At 48.0% G+C, this 14,210-nt stretch overlaps 1 protein-coding gene across 1 annotated transcript in view; it reads right to left on the bottom strand.

Annotated features, from left to right (window-relative positions):
* The window catches only part of LOC311239485 (kin of IRRE-like protein 1), a gene marked incomplete at its 5' end in the record, with an annotated part of 259,717 nt that overhangs the window by 46,800 nt on the left and 198,707 nt on the right, over nucleotides 1-14,210 (bottom strand). The window contains 3 exon segments of the mRNA XM_084327791.1: nucleotides 2,407-2,469; nucleotides 2,472-2,532; nucleotides 5,812-5,939. Of these exon segments, the coding sequence (XP_084183917.1) occupies nucleotides 2,407-2,469; nucleotides 2,472-2,532; nucleotides 5,812-5,939 (252 nt within the window).

Here is a 14,210-nt window from a genome sequence, read left to right as displayed (position 1 = left end):
CTCTGTGTTCTGTTCAGCCCCCTCTCTGTGTTCTGTTCAGCCCCCTCTCTGTGTTCTGTTCAGCCCCCTCTCTGTGTTCTGTTCAGCCCCCTCTATGTGTTCTGTTCAGCCCCCTCTCTGTGTTCTGTTCAGCCCCCTCTCTGTGTTCTGCTCAGCCCCCTCTCTGTGATCTGCTCAGCCCCCTCTCTGTGTTCTGTTCAGCCCCCTCTCTCTGTTCTGTTCAGCCCCCTCTCTGTGTTCTGTTCAGCCCCCTCTCTGTGTTCTGTTCAGCCCCCTCTCTGTGTTCTGTTCAGCCCCCTCTCTGTGTTCTGTTCAGCCCCCTCTCTGTGTTCTGTTCAGCCCCCTCTCTGTGTTCTGTTCAGCCCCCTCTCTGTGTTCTGCTCAGCCCCCTCTCTGTGTTCTGTTCAGCCCCCTCTCTGTGTTCTGTTCAGCCCCCTCTCTGTGTTCTGTTCAGCCCCCTCTCTGTGTTCTGTTCAGCCCCCTCTCTGTGTTCTGTTCAGCCCCCTCTCTGTGTTCTGCTCAGCCCCCTCTCTGTGTTCTGTTCAGCCCCCTCTCTGTGTTCTGTTCAGCCCCCTCTCTGGTGACACGCTGCCCAGGCATCGTCATGTCAAACACTAAAGCCCTGAATATAATCTATTATCATTCATAATATAACGCTTATTAATAGTCATTTCCAACAGAACACTGGTTGAGAATAATTCCCGCAACAGTTTAACGATTTCATACAACTGTATTGGATTATAATGTGCTGAATAATGATGCATAGTATTATAGCCATTATTGAATAATTCAATGACATTATTAACAAAACACCCATGATAATAATTGTGTGTGAACTATTAGAAGATCAGGCCTGTAGCTAATATTATATTACTTTCCTTCGTAAAGTAAATGAGCAATACTCTTCACAATTATAATTAAATCAGGTTATTGATATAGGGCATTATGTGAGGGCTGGGTAGGACTGCATGCTGCCCAACGAGGGGGCGTGCTGAACTTTCTTCCTCGTGCACCTGTGAGTGGTTGGCAATCAGCTCCTCGGGAGAGTATTAGTACTGCTGGTTGCCTTCCACTCCTTGCCAGGTCGTCTCTGTACATTACCACCTATCGCCGTTTCCTGGAGTAGGACACCGTCTTCGCTCTCTAGACTTCCACAGGAGGATCTCAGTGTTCCCACTCCAGACGTCGTGCCAGCTACTGCCCTACTCCCTCTTCATGGACCTCGTTCCCGGGGTGAGGCCTCTTCATCGCTCTCTATTGTTCCACGGGACGATGCCCGTGTTCTCAACCCATTCCCCTTGGACCCCCTGTTTGTTGCGTTGCCCGTCGGCAGCGTTCTGGTCGGGAGGATGCCTGTGTTCTAGGAGATTCCTGTTTACCTTTTTGGTCGCCTTTTAAAGGCACAGTGCTGCTATTTTTGTGTTCCTGGACTTTAGTGTTTTTTCACCCTTAATGGGTCAGTGTTGCACTTTTCTGTTGTATAAATAAATCATGCCCTTGTTTTTGGCTAACTTTGAATACCTGTCTGTGTCGTGCAATTGGGGTCGCATACAAACCATAACACATTAAAAGATAACCACACTTACACTGGATTATGATTGAAGGTTCTGCAGGCTGACAGTAGTCTAGGAACCAGGTGATACCCGATACTTGATTATAGGTGATTTACCATAAAACCAAAATAATAGTAATAGTACTTACAGTACATGTTATGTGGCTTCACCGGCCAAGCCACCACTATGTCACCAACATCTTTATTTAATCGCATGTCATTTAGTAGGTTACCATCAGCCTCTGTATCCAAGCTGCTAGAATCACTGCATTAACGGAAAGAGCAGGAGCTCAGTCTGATCAGACACCTTCTCCTGACTCTGAGCACCGCTGATGATCTGGTGCAGTGAAGTGATTACTAGATGTATAAATCGATTTTATTTGTCTTATTTTGATGTGTGCATGCTGGTACATACAAGTAATATTCATACCGGTGTGATAGAAATTGTATGCCCCCCCCCCCCTTCCATTTGACATGATAGCGTGTACAATAATGCTGTATATACTGTATACATATATTTATATTGACCATATAATATATATGGTCAATATAAATATATCTAAATTAGCCTGCTGAGGATTTTTGTGCAAAAGGAAGTAGAGGTTCCAAATAAAGGTCGGGTGAGTTGAGTGATTGAAGCAAATAAAATCCCAGGCTATTAATTAAAGTCTTACAGTAGTTGATAATAATGCAACATGTTGTGCTTATACCCCAACGACTTCCATAAAGATATTCATATTTGCCCATTAAATATGAATATCTCTCCAATACTATACTGATGCATGCCGTTAATGTTAAAAGAGTATCAGTAGTGGTAGTAGAGTTAGGTAGATGGGTACTGAATGGTAGCTGACCATTGACTGTTAGTGTGACCTCGGTCTCTCCCACACCGATCCTGGGGACGATGGCCTTGCAACATACTGGCCCGCATCTGCCTGGCTCACTGACTTCAAGTACAGCTGGTTGTTGTTACTGAGTACCTGGACACACACACACACATACATACATACACACATACATACATACACACATACATACACACATTCATACACACATACACCACCGGGCCAGAAATCCAAGAAGGGAGAACACGTTATCTGGTTAGCAATGGGCGCAGAGATGAGACTAGAGATGTGAAGTGATGAGAGCAAGCGGAAGAGAGAAGAGGAAGAGGAGAGAGAAGAGAGAAGTAAGAGAAGAGAAGAGAAGAGAAGAGAAGAGAAGAGAAGAGAAAGAAAGAGAAGAGAAGATAAGAGAAGAGAAGAAGAAGAGAAAGAGAAGAGAAGATAAGATAAAGTGATGAGTGATGTAAAAAGGGAGGGAGGGAGATATTTAATTTAAAACATGTTGAGTTTCTCAGCCGGCTCCATTAGTTTAGTTCTCCTCCTCTCCTCTCCTCTCCTCACCTCACCTCCTCACCTCACCTCCCTCCCTCACCTCACCTCACCTCACCTCACCTCACCTTCACCTCACCTCTCCTCACCTCACCTCACCTCTCCTCTCCTCACCTCCTCACCTCACCTCACCTCACCTCTCCTCACCTCACCTCACCTCACCTCTCCTCTCCTCACCTCCTCACCTCACCTCACCTCACCTCTCCTCACCTCACCTCTCCTCTCCTCACCTCTCACCTCCTCACCTCACCTCACCTCACCTCTCCTCTCCTCACCTCCTCTCCTCACCTCACCTCTCCTCTCCTCACCTCCTCACCTCCTCACCTCACCTCACCTCTCCTCTCCTCACCTCCTCACCTCCTCACCTCTCCTCACCTCACCTCACTCACCTCCCTCACCTCACCTCACCTCCTCTCCTCACCTCCTCTCCTCTCCTCACCTCACCTCACTCTCCTCTCCTCACCTCTCCTCACCTCCTCACCTCTCCTCACCTCCTCCCCTCACCTCACTCTCCTCTCCTATCCTCTCCTCACCTCTCCTCCTCACCTCACCTCTCTCCTCACCTCATCTCACCTCTCCTCTCCTCACCTCACCTCTCCCTCCTCACCTCACTCACCTCACCTCTCCTCACCTCTCCTCTCTCACCTCACCTCTCCTCTCCTCATCTCACCTCTCCTCTCCTCTCCTCACCTCACCTCTCCTCCTCACCTCACCTCACCTCACCTCTCCTCACCTCTCCTCTCCTCACCTCACCTCTCCTCTCCTCATCTCAACCTCTCCTCTCCTCACCTCTCCTCACCTCTCCTCACCTCTCCTCACCTCTCCTCTCCTCATCTCTCCTCCTCTCCTCTCCTCTCCTCTCCTCATCTCTCCTCCTCTCCTCACCTCACCTCTCCTCCTCACCTCACTCTCCTCACCTCTCCTCTCCTCTCCTCACCTCTCCTCCTCACCTCTCCTCTCCTCTCCTATCCTCTCCTCACCTCACCTCTCCTCCTCACCTCACCTCACCTCTCCTCCCTCCCTCTCCTCACCTCTCCTCTCCTCTCCTCCCTCTCCTCACCTCTCCTCCTCTCCTCACCTCTCCTCTCCTATCCTCTCCTCACCTCACCTCTCCTCCTCACCTCACCTCTCCTCTCCTCTCCTCACCTCTCCTCTCCTCACCTCACCTCACCTCACCTCACCTCACTCTCCTCACCTCACCTCACCTCACCTCACCTCACCTCTCTCTCCTCACCTCACCTCTCCTCTCCTCTCCTCACTCTCTCCCTCTCTCTCCTCTCCTCTCCTCTCCTCTCCTCTCCCTCCTCTCCTCTCCTCTCCTCTCCACCTCACCTCGTCTCTCCTCCCTCTCCTCCCTCTCCCCCTCTCCTCTCCTCTCCTCACCTCTCCTCTCCTCTCCTCACCTCCTCACCTCACCTCTCCTCATCTCACCTCTCTCACCTCCTCACCTCACCTCCTCACCTCCTCACCTCACCTCTCCTCTCCTCACCTCTCCTCACCTCCTCACCTCTCCTCTCTCCTCTCCTCTCTCTCTCCTCTCCTCTCCTCACCTCTCCTCTCCTCTCCTCTCCTCTCCTCTCCTCTCCTCTCCTCTCCTCACCTCACCTCCTCACCTCTCCTCTCCTCACCTCTCCTCACCTCCTCACCTCACCTCTCCTCATCTCACCTCTCCTCACCTCCTCATCTCACCTCTCCTCACCTCCTCATCTCACCTCTCCTCATCTCACCTCTCCTCTCCTCATCTCACCTCTCCTCTCCTCACCTCCTCACCTCACCTCTCCTCATCTCACCTCTCCCCACCTCCTCACCTCTCTCACCTCACCTCCTCTCTCACTCTCCTCACCTCCTCTCCTCTCCTCACCTCCTCACCTCACCTCTCCTCATCTCTCCTCTCCTCACCTCCTCACCTCTCCTCACCTCCTCACCTCACCTCCTCTGCTCACCTCTCCTCACCTCTCCTCCTCACCTCACCACCTCCTCACTTCCTCACCTCACCTCACCTCTCCTCACCTCCTCACCTCATCTCACCTCTCCTCACCTCCTCACCTCACCTCCTCTCCTCTCCTCTCCTCACCTCATCTCACCTCTCCTCACCTCTCCTCACCTCTCTTCCTCCCTCTCCTCTCCTCTCCTCTCCTCTCCTCTCCTCTCATCTCCTCTTCTCTCCTCTTCTCTCCTCTCCTCTCCTCTCCCTCTCCTCTCCTCTCCTCTCCTCACCTCTCCTCTCCTCTCCTCTCCTCCTCTCCTCTCCTCACCTCCTCACCTCATCTCACCTCTCCTCACCTCTCCTCATCTCACCTCTCCTCACCTCCTCACCTCACCTCACCTCCTCACCTCACCTCCTCTCCTCTCCTCTCCTCTCCTCTCCTCACCTCTCTTCCTCTCCTCTCCTCTCCTCTCCTCTCCTCTCCTCACCTCTCTCTCCTCTCCTCTCCTCTCCTCTCCTCTCCTCTCCTCTCCTCTCCTCTCCTCTTCTCTCCTCTCCTCTCCTCTCCTCACCTCTCCTCTCTCTCCTCTCCTCTCCTCTCCTCTCCTCTCCTCTCCTCTCTCTTCTCTCCTCTCCTCTCCTCTCCTCACCTCTCTTCCTCTCCTCACCTCTCTTCCTCTCCTCTCCTCTCCTCTCCTCTCCTCTCCTCTCCTCTCCTCTCCTCTCCTCTCCTCTCCTCACCTCACCTCTCCTCACCTCTCCTCTCCTCTCCTCTCCTCTCCTCTCCTCTCCTCTCCTCTCCTCTCCTCTCCTCTCCTCTCCTCTCCTCTCCTCTTCTCTCCTCTCCTCTCCTCTCCTCCTCTCCTCTCCTCTATCACATCATATATTTAAACAGTAATACAGCTGGATGCTGCTAGTTGCCATGGCAGCCCCCTCACCATGCTGGAGCCCTTCTTGGTCCAGGTGAGGGTGAGGGGGGGGTTTCCAGACCACTTGCAGTTCAGGGTGACGTCGGAATCCACATCCACTGTCACTGGTCTGGGCTCCACTACCAGGATAGGACCAACTAGAGGAGAGAGAGAGAAAGAGAGAGAGAGAGAGAGAATTTTTGAATTTTAACAACACTTTATTTATAAATCATTCCAGCATTACAACAAAAAATATTACACAGTCAACTGTATAACACTCGTCTTTCTTTCAATAACACCTACAAACAATCTGACAATACATTTTTTAAAGCACAACAACAACAACAACAAAACAACAAAAGAAAACACCACCAACAACAAAAAGTCAACCACAACAAAGAAAAAACTCAAATCAGCTCAATTGCCAACACCAACTCATCTTCCATTACAGAGCACAACACTCCTTTATGTGCCCATATATCAGTGAACTGATCTAGGTTGTTCAATGCTCTATAATAATTCAAATCTATGCTCAGTCTGGCTTTGATCATTTTTCTGAACAGACATACAGCATCATGATCCAAGATCTGTCCTATCTTATTCCTCCTACTGAGATACACAGCCATCTTTGCTCTCCCTAAAATGAAATTAAAAAGATGACACTTTTTTCCCTTCTACAGTATTTAAAACCTAAAATATACCTCTCTTTCGAGAACACTTCTTCACCGGACTGGAAAAGTCTCTCTAGTAACCCTAGCAGAGGCAGCAGCCTGGAACAGTCCAGAAAACAGTGGAAAACTGTTTCCCTTTGCGCACAAAAAGGACAGTCATGTGAGACGTTAGGGTTCAATATGGAAATCAAATAATTGACAGCCACTATGCCATGTAAAACCCTCCACTGCAGATCGCCAATTCTTTTGAATAACGGTGGTTTGTACAGTGCTCGCCACTCTGGTTTCACCTCATCACTGAGACCAAGGTGCGCTCTCCAGGGAGTGTCACCTCTCCCGTTGAGCTTCTCCTTGTTGAGAACCTTGACTAACAGTCTGTACAAACATTTTCCATCACCCTCATCAAAAAACACACCAGAAACATCTCCCATTGCTAAAAGAGGCCCTGTGCAATTTTTTAAATCAGGCTGCAGCTTAAACGTAGGAAACATATCCTCATCACTAGGACGAAGAGACCCGTTTTTAAACTGTGTCAACATGCAACGTTCTATCTCACTGAGCCCCTGCTTCCATTTTCCCAGCATCATGCTGACCGTCCTGATGGATTTCACTCCCAAGCGTGAAGCAAGAGCAGCAGCATTGTCCATGTTCGCTCCTGTCAATTCCACAACATGGCCCAGTGTGGTGATCTTTGACCTGCAGAGCTGCCCGGAAAGTGTCAGACCTGGCCCACCAGCTATGTCCAAACGTGCTCCCAGCACAACTGGCTCCTTCAAAAGCCAGAACAGTGATTTTGAGTAATCCAGCGGTCCTTTATCGAACAAACTCCATGTTTTTAAAAAAAACAGGCAGAACATTTAACCGAGCACCGCTAAAATCCATCAAAAACAGAGAATTCGACAGTCCCAGTCCTCCAAGCTGTTGCAGTATGGCACAAGCCACCGGCCTCCACACCAAGTCTTTTGGTCCATAAAAAAGTCTCTGAATGAACTGGAGTCGAAAAGTTGCACCCCTACTGCACAGATGCACAAGACCCTGCCCACCCTCCTCCTTGGGCAGGTACAAAACACTCTGGGGCACCCAGTGCAGCTTGTCCCAGAAAAAATCTAAAAAACAAGCTTGAAGTTTAGGGAGAAGGTCTATTGGGGGATCAACACACATCAAACAATGCCACAGTTTAGAAGACACTAGGTTATTGATTACCAGAACACGGCCCCTATACGACATGTTTGGCACAATCCACTTCCATTTCTTTAAATGGCCTTGAGCTATTTCCAGTACGTTTTCCCAGTTTTTCCTTTTAAAAGTCTCATCCCCTAAAAACACTCCCAGATATTTGAAACCTCCCTTTTTCCAATGCAGGCCCCCTGGTAAAGTGAGTCTGCTGCACAACGTACCCACCATGAGTGCTTCGCTCTTCCCCCAATTGACCTTAGCCGAGGAAATCAAAGCAAAACGTCCCACATTTTCAACTAACACATTGATGTCCTCTTGTTTATTTATAAAAATATCCAAGTCATCTGCATATGCTGAAACCTTAAAAGGTGCAATGCAACCAGGGACACTTACCCCCGAGATGCCTGCCCTGAGCCTGTGTAGCAGGGGTTCAAATGCCAGGGAATACAGCATTCCCGACAATGAACACCCCTGCCTAATACCCCTCTGGATTTTAAAAGGAGCACTCAAACCACCATTAATCTTAAGCACACTCTCAATGTTACTGTACAAGGCCTTGATCTTGGCTATGAGACCTGGGCTGAAACCAAAGGCCTCTAGAGTTTTCCACAAGTACTGGTGTTCAACCCTGTCAAAAGCCTTTTCCTGATCTATGGAAATAAGACCAGTTTCCAAACCCAATGCACTAGAGATGTCCAAAAAATCCCGAATCAGAAACACATTGTCACTGACCAACCTGTCAGGCACACAATAGGTCTGGTCACGATGGATCACCTGCCCCATTACCTCTCTCAGCCTGGTAGCTAGCACCTTGGAGAGGAGCTTGTATTCTGTCCACAAAAGTGAGACAGGTCTTCAGTTCCTGATCTCCATTAAGTCTCCCTTCTTTGGCAACAGTGTGAGTACTGCCCTCCTGCAGCTCAGCGGCAGCTGCCCTCCAATAAGACTGTCTCCGAGCACCATCAGGAGATCTTCCCCCAACACTGCCCACATGGTCTTATAGAACTCAACAGGTAATCCGTCTATACCCGGAGCTTTCCCATTTTCCATGCTCTGCAGGGCAGTATGGAGCTCATCAAGAGACACATCCGCCTCCAACTCTGCACTGGACTCTTTCTCTACCTTTGGTAGGCCTTCATAGAAACCATGAGATTCCTCCTGCTCCTCTCCAAGTTCAGACTGGAAAAGGCTACTATAAAAACCCACAGCATTGCCTCCTGATGTCAGTGGACTCAGACAGTATCTGACATGTGTCTGAGCGCATGCTGTGGATGAGCCTATTCTGCCCATTCTTGCGCTCCAGACCGAAAAAAAAACGGGAAGATGCATCCATCTCTGAGATGTTTCTGAAACGTGACCTCACCAGAGCACCCTGTGCTGAAATAACTAACAGGTCAGCCAGAGCAGACTTTTTAACTTTGAGAGCTCCAATATGGCCTCGATCTCCTGTGGATTCTGCTAGCTCTTGAAGCTCCTCCACATCAATCTCCAGAGCCTTCATAGACCTGGCGATATCCCTAGTAACATTTAGAGTGTACTGTTGGCAGAACTGCTTAATTTTGCACTTCCCCACATCCCACCACTGCTGTAGTGAGATAAAACTGGCCTTTGTCTGCTTATGAACCTTCCATAAGAAGGTAAAAGCGTCCACAAAATGTTGATCAGTTAAAAGAGATGTATTAAAATGCCAGTAAGCACTTTGTGTCTTTACACACTTGATAAAAACAGAACAGTACACAAGAGAATGGTCAGTAAAACCAACAGGGGTTATATAACAATTGTTAAAAACACTAAAATGGTGTTTAAAACAATAAAACCGATCAAGTCTGGCCAATGATAATAAATTATCTCTAGTGTGAACCCATGTGTATTGCCTCTGCTTTTGATGCATTCGTCTCCACACATCACTCAGCTCATACGTCTCAATCACCCTAGAGAGACGACTACGAGATGCAGAGTGAGGCTCTTGATGGTTCCTATCTAAAACGGGGTTAACAGTACAGTTAAAATCCCCTCCCAGAAATAAAAACTCTTCATTATCACAACCTTTAATAACATCAGCCAAAGAATCTAAAAAACACATTCTTTCCAAACCAATATTTGGGGCATAAACAACAATAAATACCATTTTCACCTTCTCATATAACACTCTTACTTTTAAAAGACGTCCCTTTACAACCTCCTCAATCTCACATGACTGTGGCAAAAATTGTCTGGAAAATAAAATCCCCACTCCACCACTAGTACTGGTGTTATGGCTTAAAACTATTTCTCCATTCCATTCTCTTTTCCAAGCCACTGTATTATCCTCAGTACTGTGTGTCTCTTGGACAAGCATCACATCAATATTTTTTAAATCCATTAGTTGATAAAGAGATGCCCTCTTTGCATCATCTCTTGCACCATTTAAATTTAGGGTACCTACTTTAAATTCTGCCATGAGAAAATATCCAAATTGCAGGACATAAAATAATAAAAGGAGACCAGATAACTTAACCATCATTGGAGATTTTTTATCTTGACCTTTGAACATGTTTCCTTAAACGATAAATCTCCTGATCAGAGAAACCGTCGTCAATCTTGTCATTGCGTTTCATTAGCCACTTAGCGGACTCAACAAATAGCTTTACGTCAGGAAAAAAACTTTCCACCTTAACTGCCCTTGAGCCTTTAGTATCCCGTAGAAAACTTTTTATTCTAGTTAAAGAATACCCATCCCTCCTGCTGTCAGCCTGAGACTGAGTGGGAGGCAGAGACTCCGCCTCATCACTGAAGTCAGAGTCTCCACTGTCACTGTCTACCTGCTGCTCAGGTTTGCACTCTTTTTTTGCTTTAGAGTCAGAACTGACCTCAGTTTTCCTTTTTTGGGACATTTTGGTAATATCAGCATCAAGTTCCATTTCCTCCTCATTTATACTACACTCTACTTCTCCAGCAGCTGATCCAGTGCATTTGCCCAATCTGGTTCTTTCTTCACCTCCGACCCCTGTCTTCTGACCTCCCACTTCTTCACCCTCCTCGACCACAGTGATCTCCTCAACAGCCTTCGCTCTTCCCTTTTTCTCCACTTTTTTCCAATTAGAATTCACATTTAATCCTGCCTCCGCTACCAAACCTCTTTCTTCCTGCACCTGCTCACGCTGTTCTGCCCCCTCTACCAGGTCTACCCCCTCCTCCTGCTCACCCTGTTCTGCCCCCTCTACCAGGTCCACCCCCCCCCTGCACCTTCTCACCTTGTCCTGTCTTCTCCACCAGGCCTCTCCTCTCCTCCTGCACCTGCTCACCCTGTCCTGTCTTCTCCACCAGCCCCCCCCCCCTCCCCCTGCACCTTCTCACCTTGTCCTGTCTTCCCCACCAGGCCCCTCCTCTCCTCCTGCACCTGCTTACCCTGTTCTACTCCCTCCACCAGGCCTCTCCCCCCCCTGCACCTGCTCACCTTGTCCTGTCTTCTCCACCAGACCTTCTCCTGTTCCTTTCCTCCCAGAGGTTCTCTCTCGACCCTTGTTGGTGCTCGAGCCACTTGGACCTGCCCTGGGTGATGGCGGTGTTTGATCAGACGACCCAGGCCTCTTATTAGGACAGGACCTAATCATATGACCTTCCATCCCACATACAAAGCATTTCATCGTGTCTGAAGTTATATAAATAGTATAATCAAAGTCATCCACTCTAAAATTCATGGATAAATTCAGATCACTTTTTTCATTTTTCAAAATCATGAAAACCTGTCTTCTGAAAGATAACACATGCTTTAACAGAGGGGATCTACAACCCAGAGAAATCATTTTCACTGGGGAAACTATCTGTCCGTGTCTAGCCAGTTCCCTTTCCAGGACCTCATTTCTGATGAAAGGAGGAACATTGAAAATGATTATTCTTTGTGCAGGACTTACTAGTGGAAACACAGGGGTAAAAGTGTCTTGGATTACCACTCCCTGCTCCACCACCAAATTCACTTGATCTACACAATCCAAAAAAATTACAACTGCATTATTCATCCGCGATGCAGATTTCACGCTATCATGACCCACAATATCCCCGACTGCTAGCCCGCACTCTTCAACGGTGCAATTCAGACGCTCAAAACTCATAGCTGCGGGCGGCATGCCTACCAGCAGAACTGGTGGCTGCTACTCGCTCCAAAACACACCAAACACTAAACGAACAACACTGACAAAAGACAAACAAAACGTACATATATAATAGACACACAGATAGAAGATAGAAATAACTTTCAGAAAGTTTTAACTCACGCGAACCGCTCAATCAAACCTGCCCGCTCCAACACACTCGCTCCGAAACACACGCATGCGCACAGAGAGAGAGAGAGAGAGAGAGAGAGAGAGAGAGGGAGAGAGAGAGAGAGAGAGAGAGAGAGAGAGAGAGAGAGAGAGAGAGAGAGAGAGAGAGAGAGAGAGAGGGAGGGAGAGATAGAGGAGGGAGGGAGAGGGAGAGATAGAGAAGGAGAGAGAGAGAGAGAGAGAGAGAGAGAGAGAGAGAGAGAGAGAGAGATAGAGAGAGAGAGAGAGAGAGAGAGAGAGAGAGAGAGAGAGAGGTTAAGGGGTTCAGTAGCGGTGATTCATCTCATAGCATGAGGCAGACAATATACAGTAGCACACAATAACACAGACACCCCTGCTGAATATAATCTGATCTATTGTAGGCACACATTTTATAGCGCCGTGAATATAAGCATTATACCGGATTTGGTCTAGTATATTTCCTGGAAGCCGAGATAATGGGCTAATAGCTAATAACGTTAAATCCAATGGCATTTCGGTTATAGATACGCTCCAGTTAAAACTCAAGCTGCATATGATCGGCACGATCCTCAAGCATGTATGCATGAAAGGGGGGTGGCGGAGGACGTCGTTTCTGATTATCGATTACCAATAACCGCGTTAGCCTCATAGGCCGAACGCCTGGATGGCTATCAAAACAAGGCCCGATCGGGATGTACTTTACGTGAAAAAGATCTTACCGTGGTCCGGTGGGATCCCCCTGAGCATTTCCCCGTTATCGATCGTCATCTGGTAGATCGATATGTCCATTGGCTGATGATAAATCCCCTTATTGCATGGTGAAATCTGCGATGCAAAACGTAATCCAAGCTACATGCAGGGACGCGAGAACTATAGGTGCGACGGGTGCTGCAGCACCTCCTGCTGGCGGGGTGTGTAACTGCAAGCTGTGTCAGAAGATTTACAAAAAAAAATAAAAAATCAAAACCTTAATTCTTTTTAGTTAGCATTTTAGTGTAAGCAGTCTAAAACATGCTTTTTTTTAATGGTTAAAATCCACTATTTAATGATATTTTATATTATCTGATCTGAGTATGTCTGACTGTCTGTGACGCTGCAACGCGCCGCACAGTCTCACACACACACATCGGCGACGCGCCGACGTCTATTTTACGTCGACTACGTGATGTGGTTTCGGCGCGAAGCAAGGATGAGGACTTGAGTTTGAATAATAAACAGTAGTGTGTTTACTTCCTTGTGTCTCGAAATGTCTCAAAAACGAATATCCGATTTCTTTAATAATAATCAGCCCAAAGCCAAAGTCAAAAAAAGAAATACACTCGACTCAGAGTCTGAGTCCCTGCCGATGGAAACAGATGCCACTGCCAGCAGCATCCCGGAGCCTCCGGAGGAGAGAACACAGCCAGTGTCAGTGACACCTGTCGTCTCTGTCAACAACCACTCCATTGACAATGCCAATGGCGTCGGACTCGGCGAAGAGCCTTTCCAGCCCACTCAGTTTGAATTCCCTGCCAGGCGGTTTGGAACGGAAACATTCAGAGAAGTCCCATCAACATATAGAAGCCATCAACAAACTGGCAGCATTAAAACAAACACCAATTAATGCGTTGCTCTCACAAGCTGTTGCCAAAGATCAGAAGACTGCACAGACAGTTTTGGAGCTGGCCTTTCGGTCTGTAAAGTTCTTAGCCCGTGAGGCTCTACCGATGCGAGGCCTGGAGCACCGTGATGCCGTGTTTTGGCAGCTGATGCTGGAACGCACATATGACTTGCCTGCTGCCCGTCAATGGCTACTGAGACGAGACAATTGGATGACAGACAAAATCCAAAACGAAATTTTGGAACGGTTCGCTCACGCTGTCCAGCGTAAAATAATGTCGGAGGCTTCAAGTGCTCCATACTATGGATTAACAGCCGATGGAACAACTGACATCACAGCCAAGGAGCAGTTTTCCTGTAATTTGTATTACACCGACAAGAATCTTGCCCAGAAGAGCCAGTTTTTAGGCTTTTACAACGCGCCAGACACTACGTCTCAAACACTGTTTGCTTGCGTAAAGGATGTGTTTTTGCGTTTAAACCTCCCTCTGGAGAAGCTGCAGGGATACTGCTTTGATGGCGCCAGCAACATGTCTGGGAGGTTTTCTGGGGTGCAAGCAAAGCTCAAAGAAATTTGTCCAAACTCACTAGTTGTCCACTGCTGCAACCATTCCCTCGACCTGGCTCTACGAGAGGTGGCGAGAGAAGTCCCGCTAATAGCAGACACACTCCAATCTGTGCAGAGTATAGCCAGTGTCGTCAGGGAATCGACAAAGCGCAA

The sequence above is a fragment of the Notolepis coatsorum genome, assembly GCF_963971535.1.
Source record: "Notolepis coatsorum genome assembly, chromosome: 13".
Lineage (NCBI taxonomy): Eukaryota > Metazoa > Chordata > Actinopteri > Aulopiformes > Paralepididae > Notolepis > Notolepis coatsorum.
The sequence above is the reverse complement of the archived record's forward strand: the minus strand, read 5'-3'. Positions and strand labels throughout refer to the sequence as shown.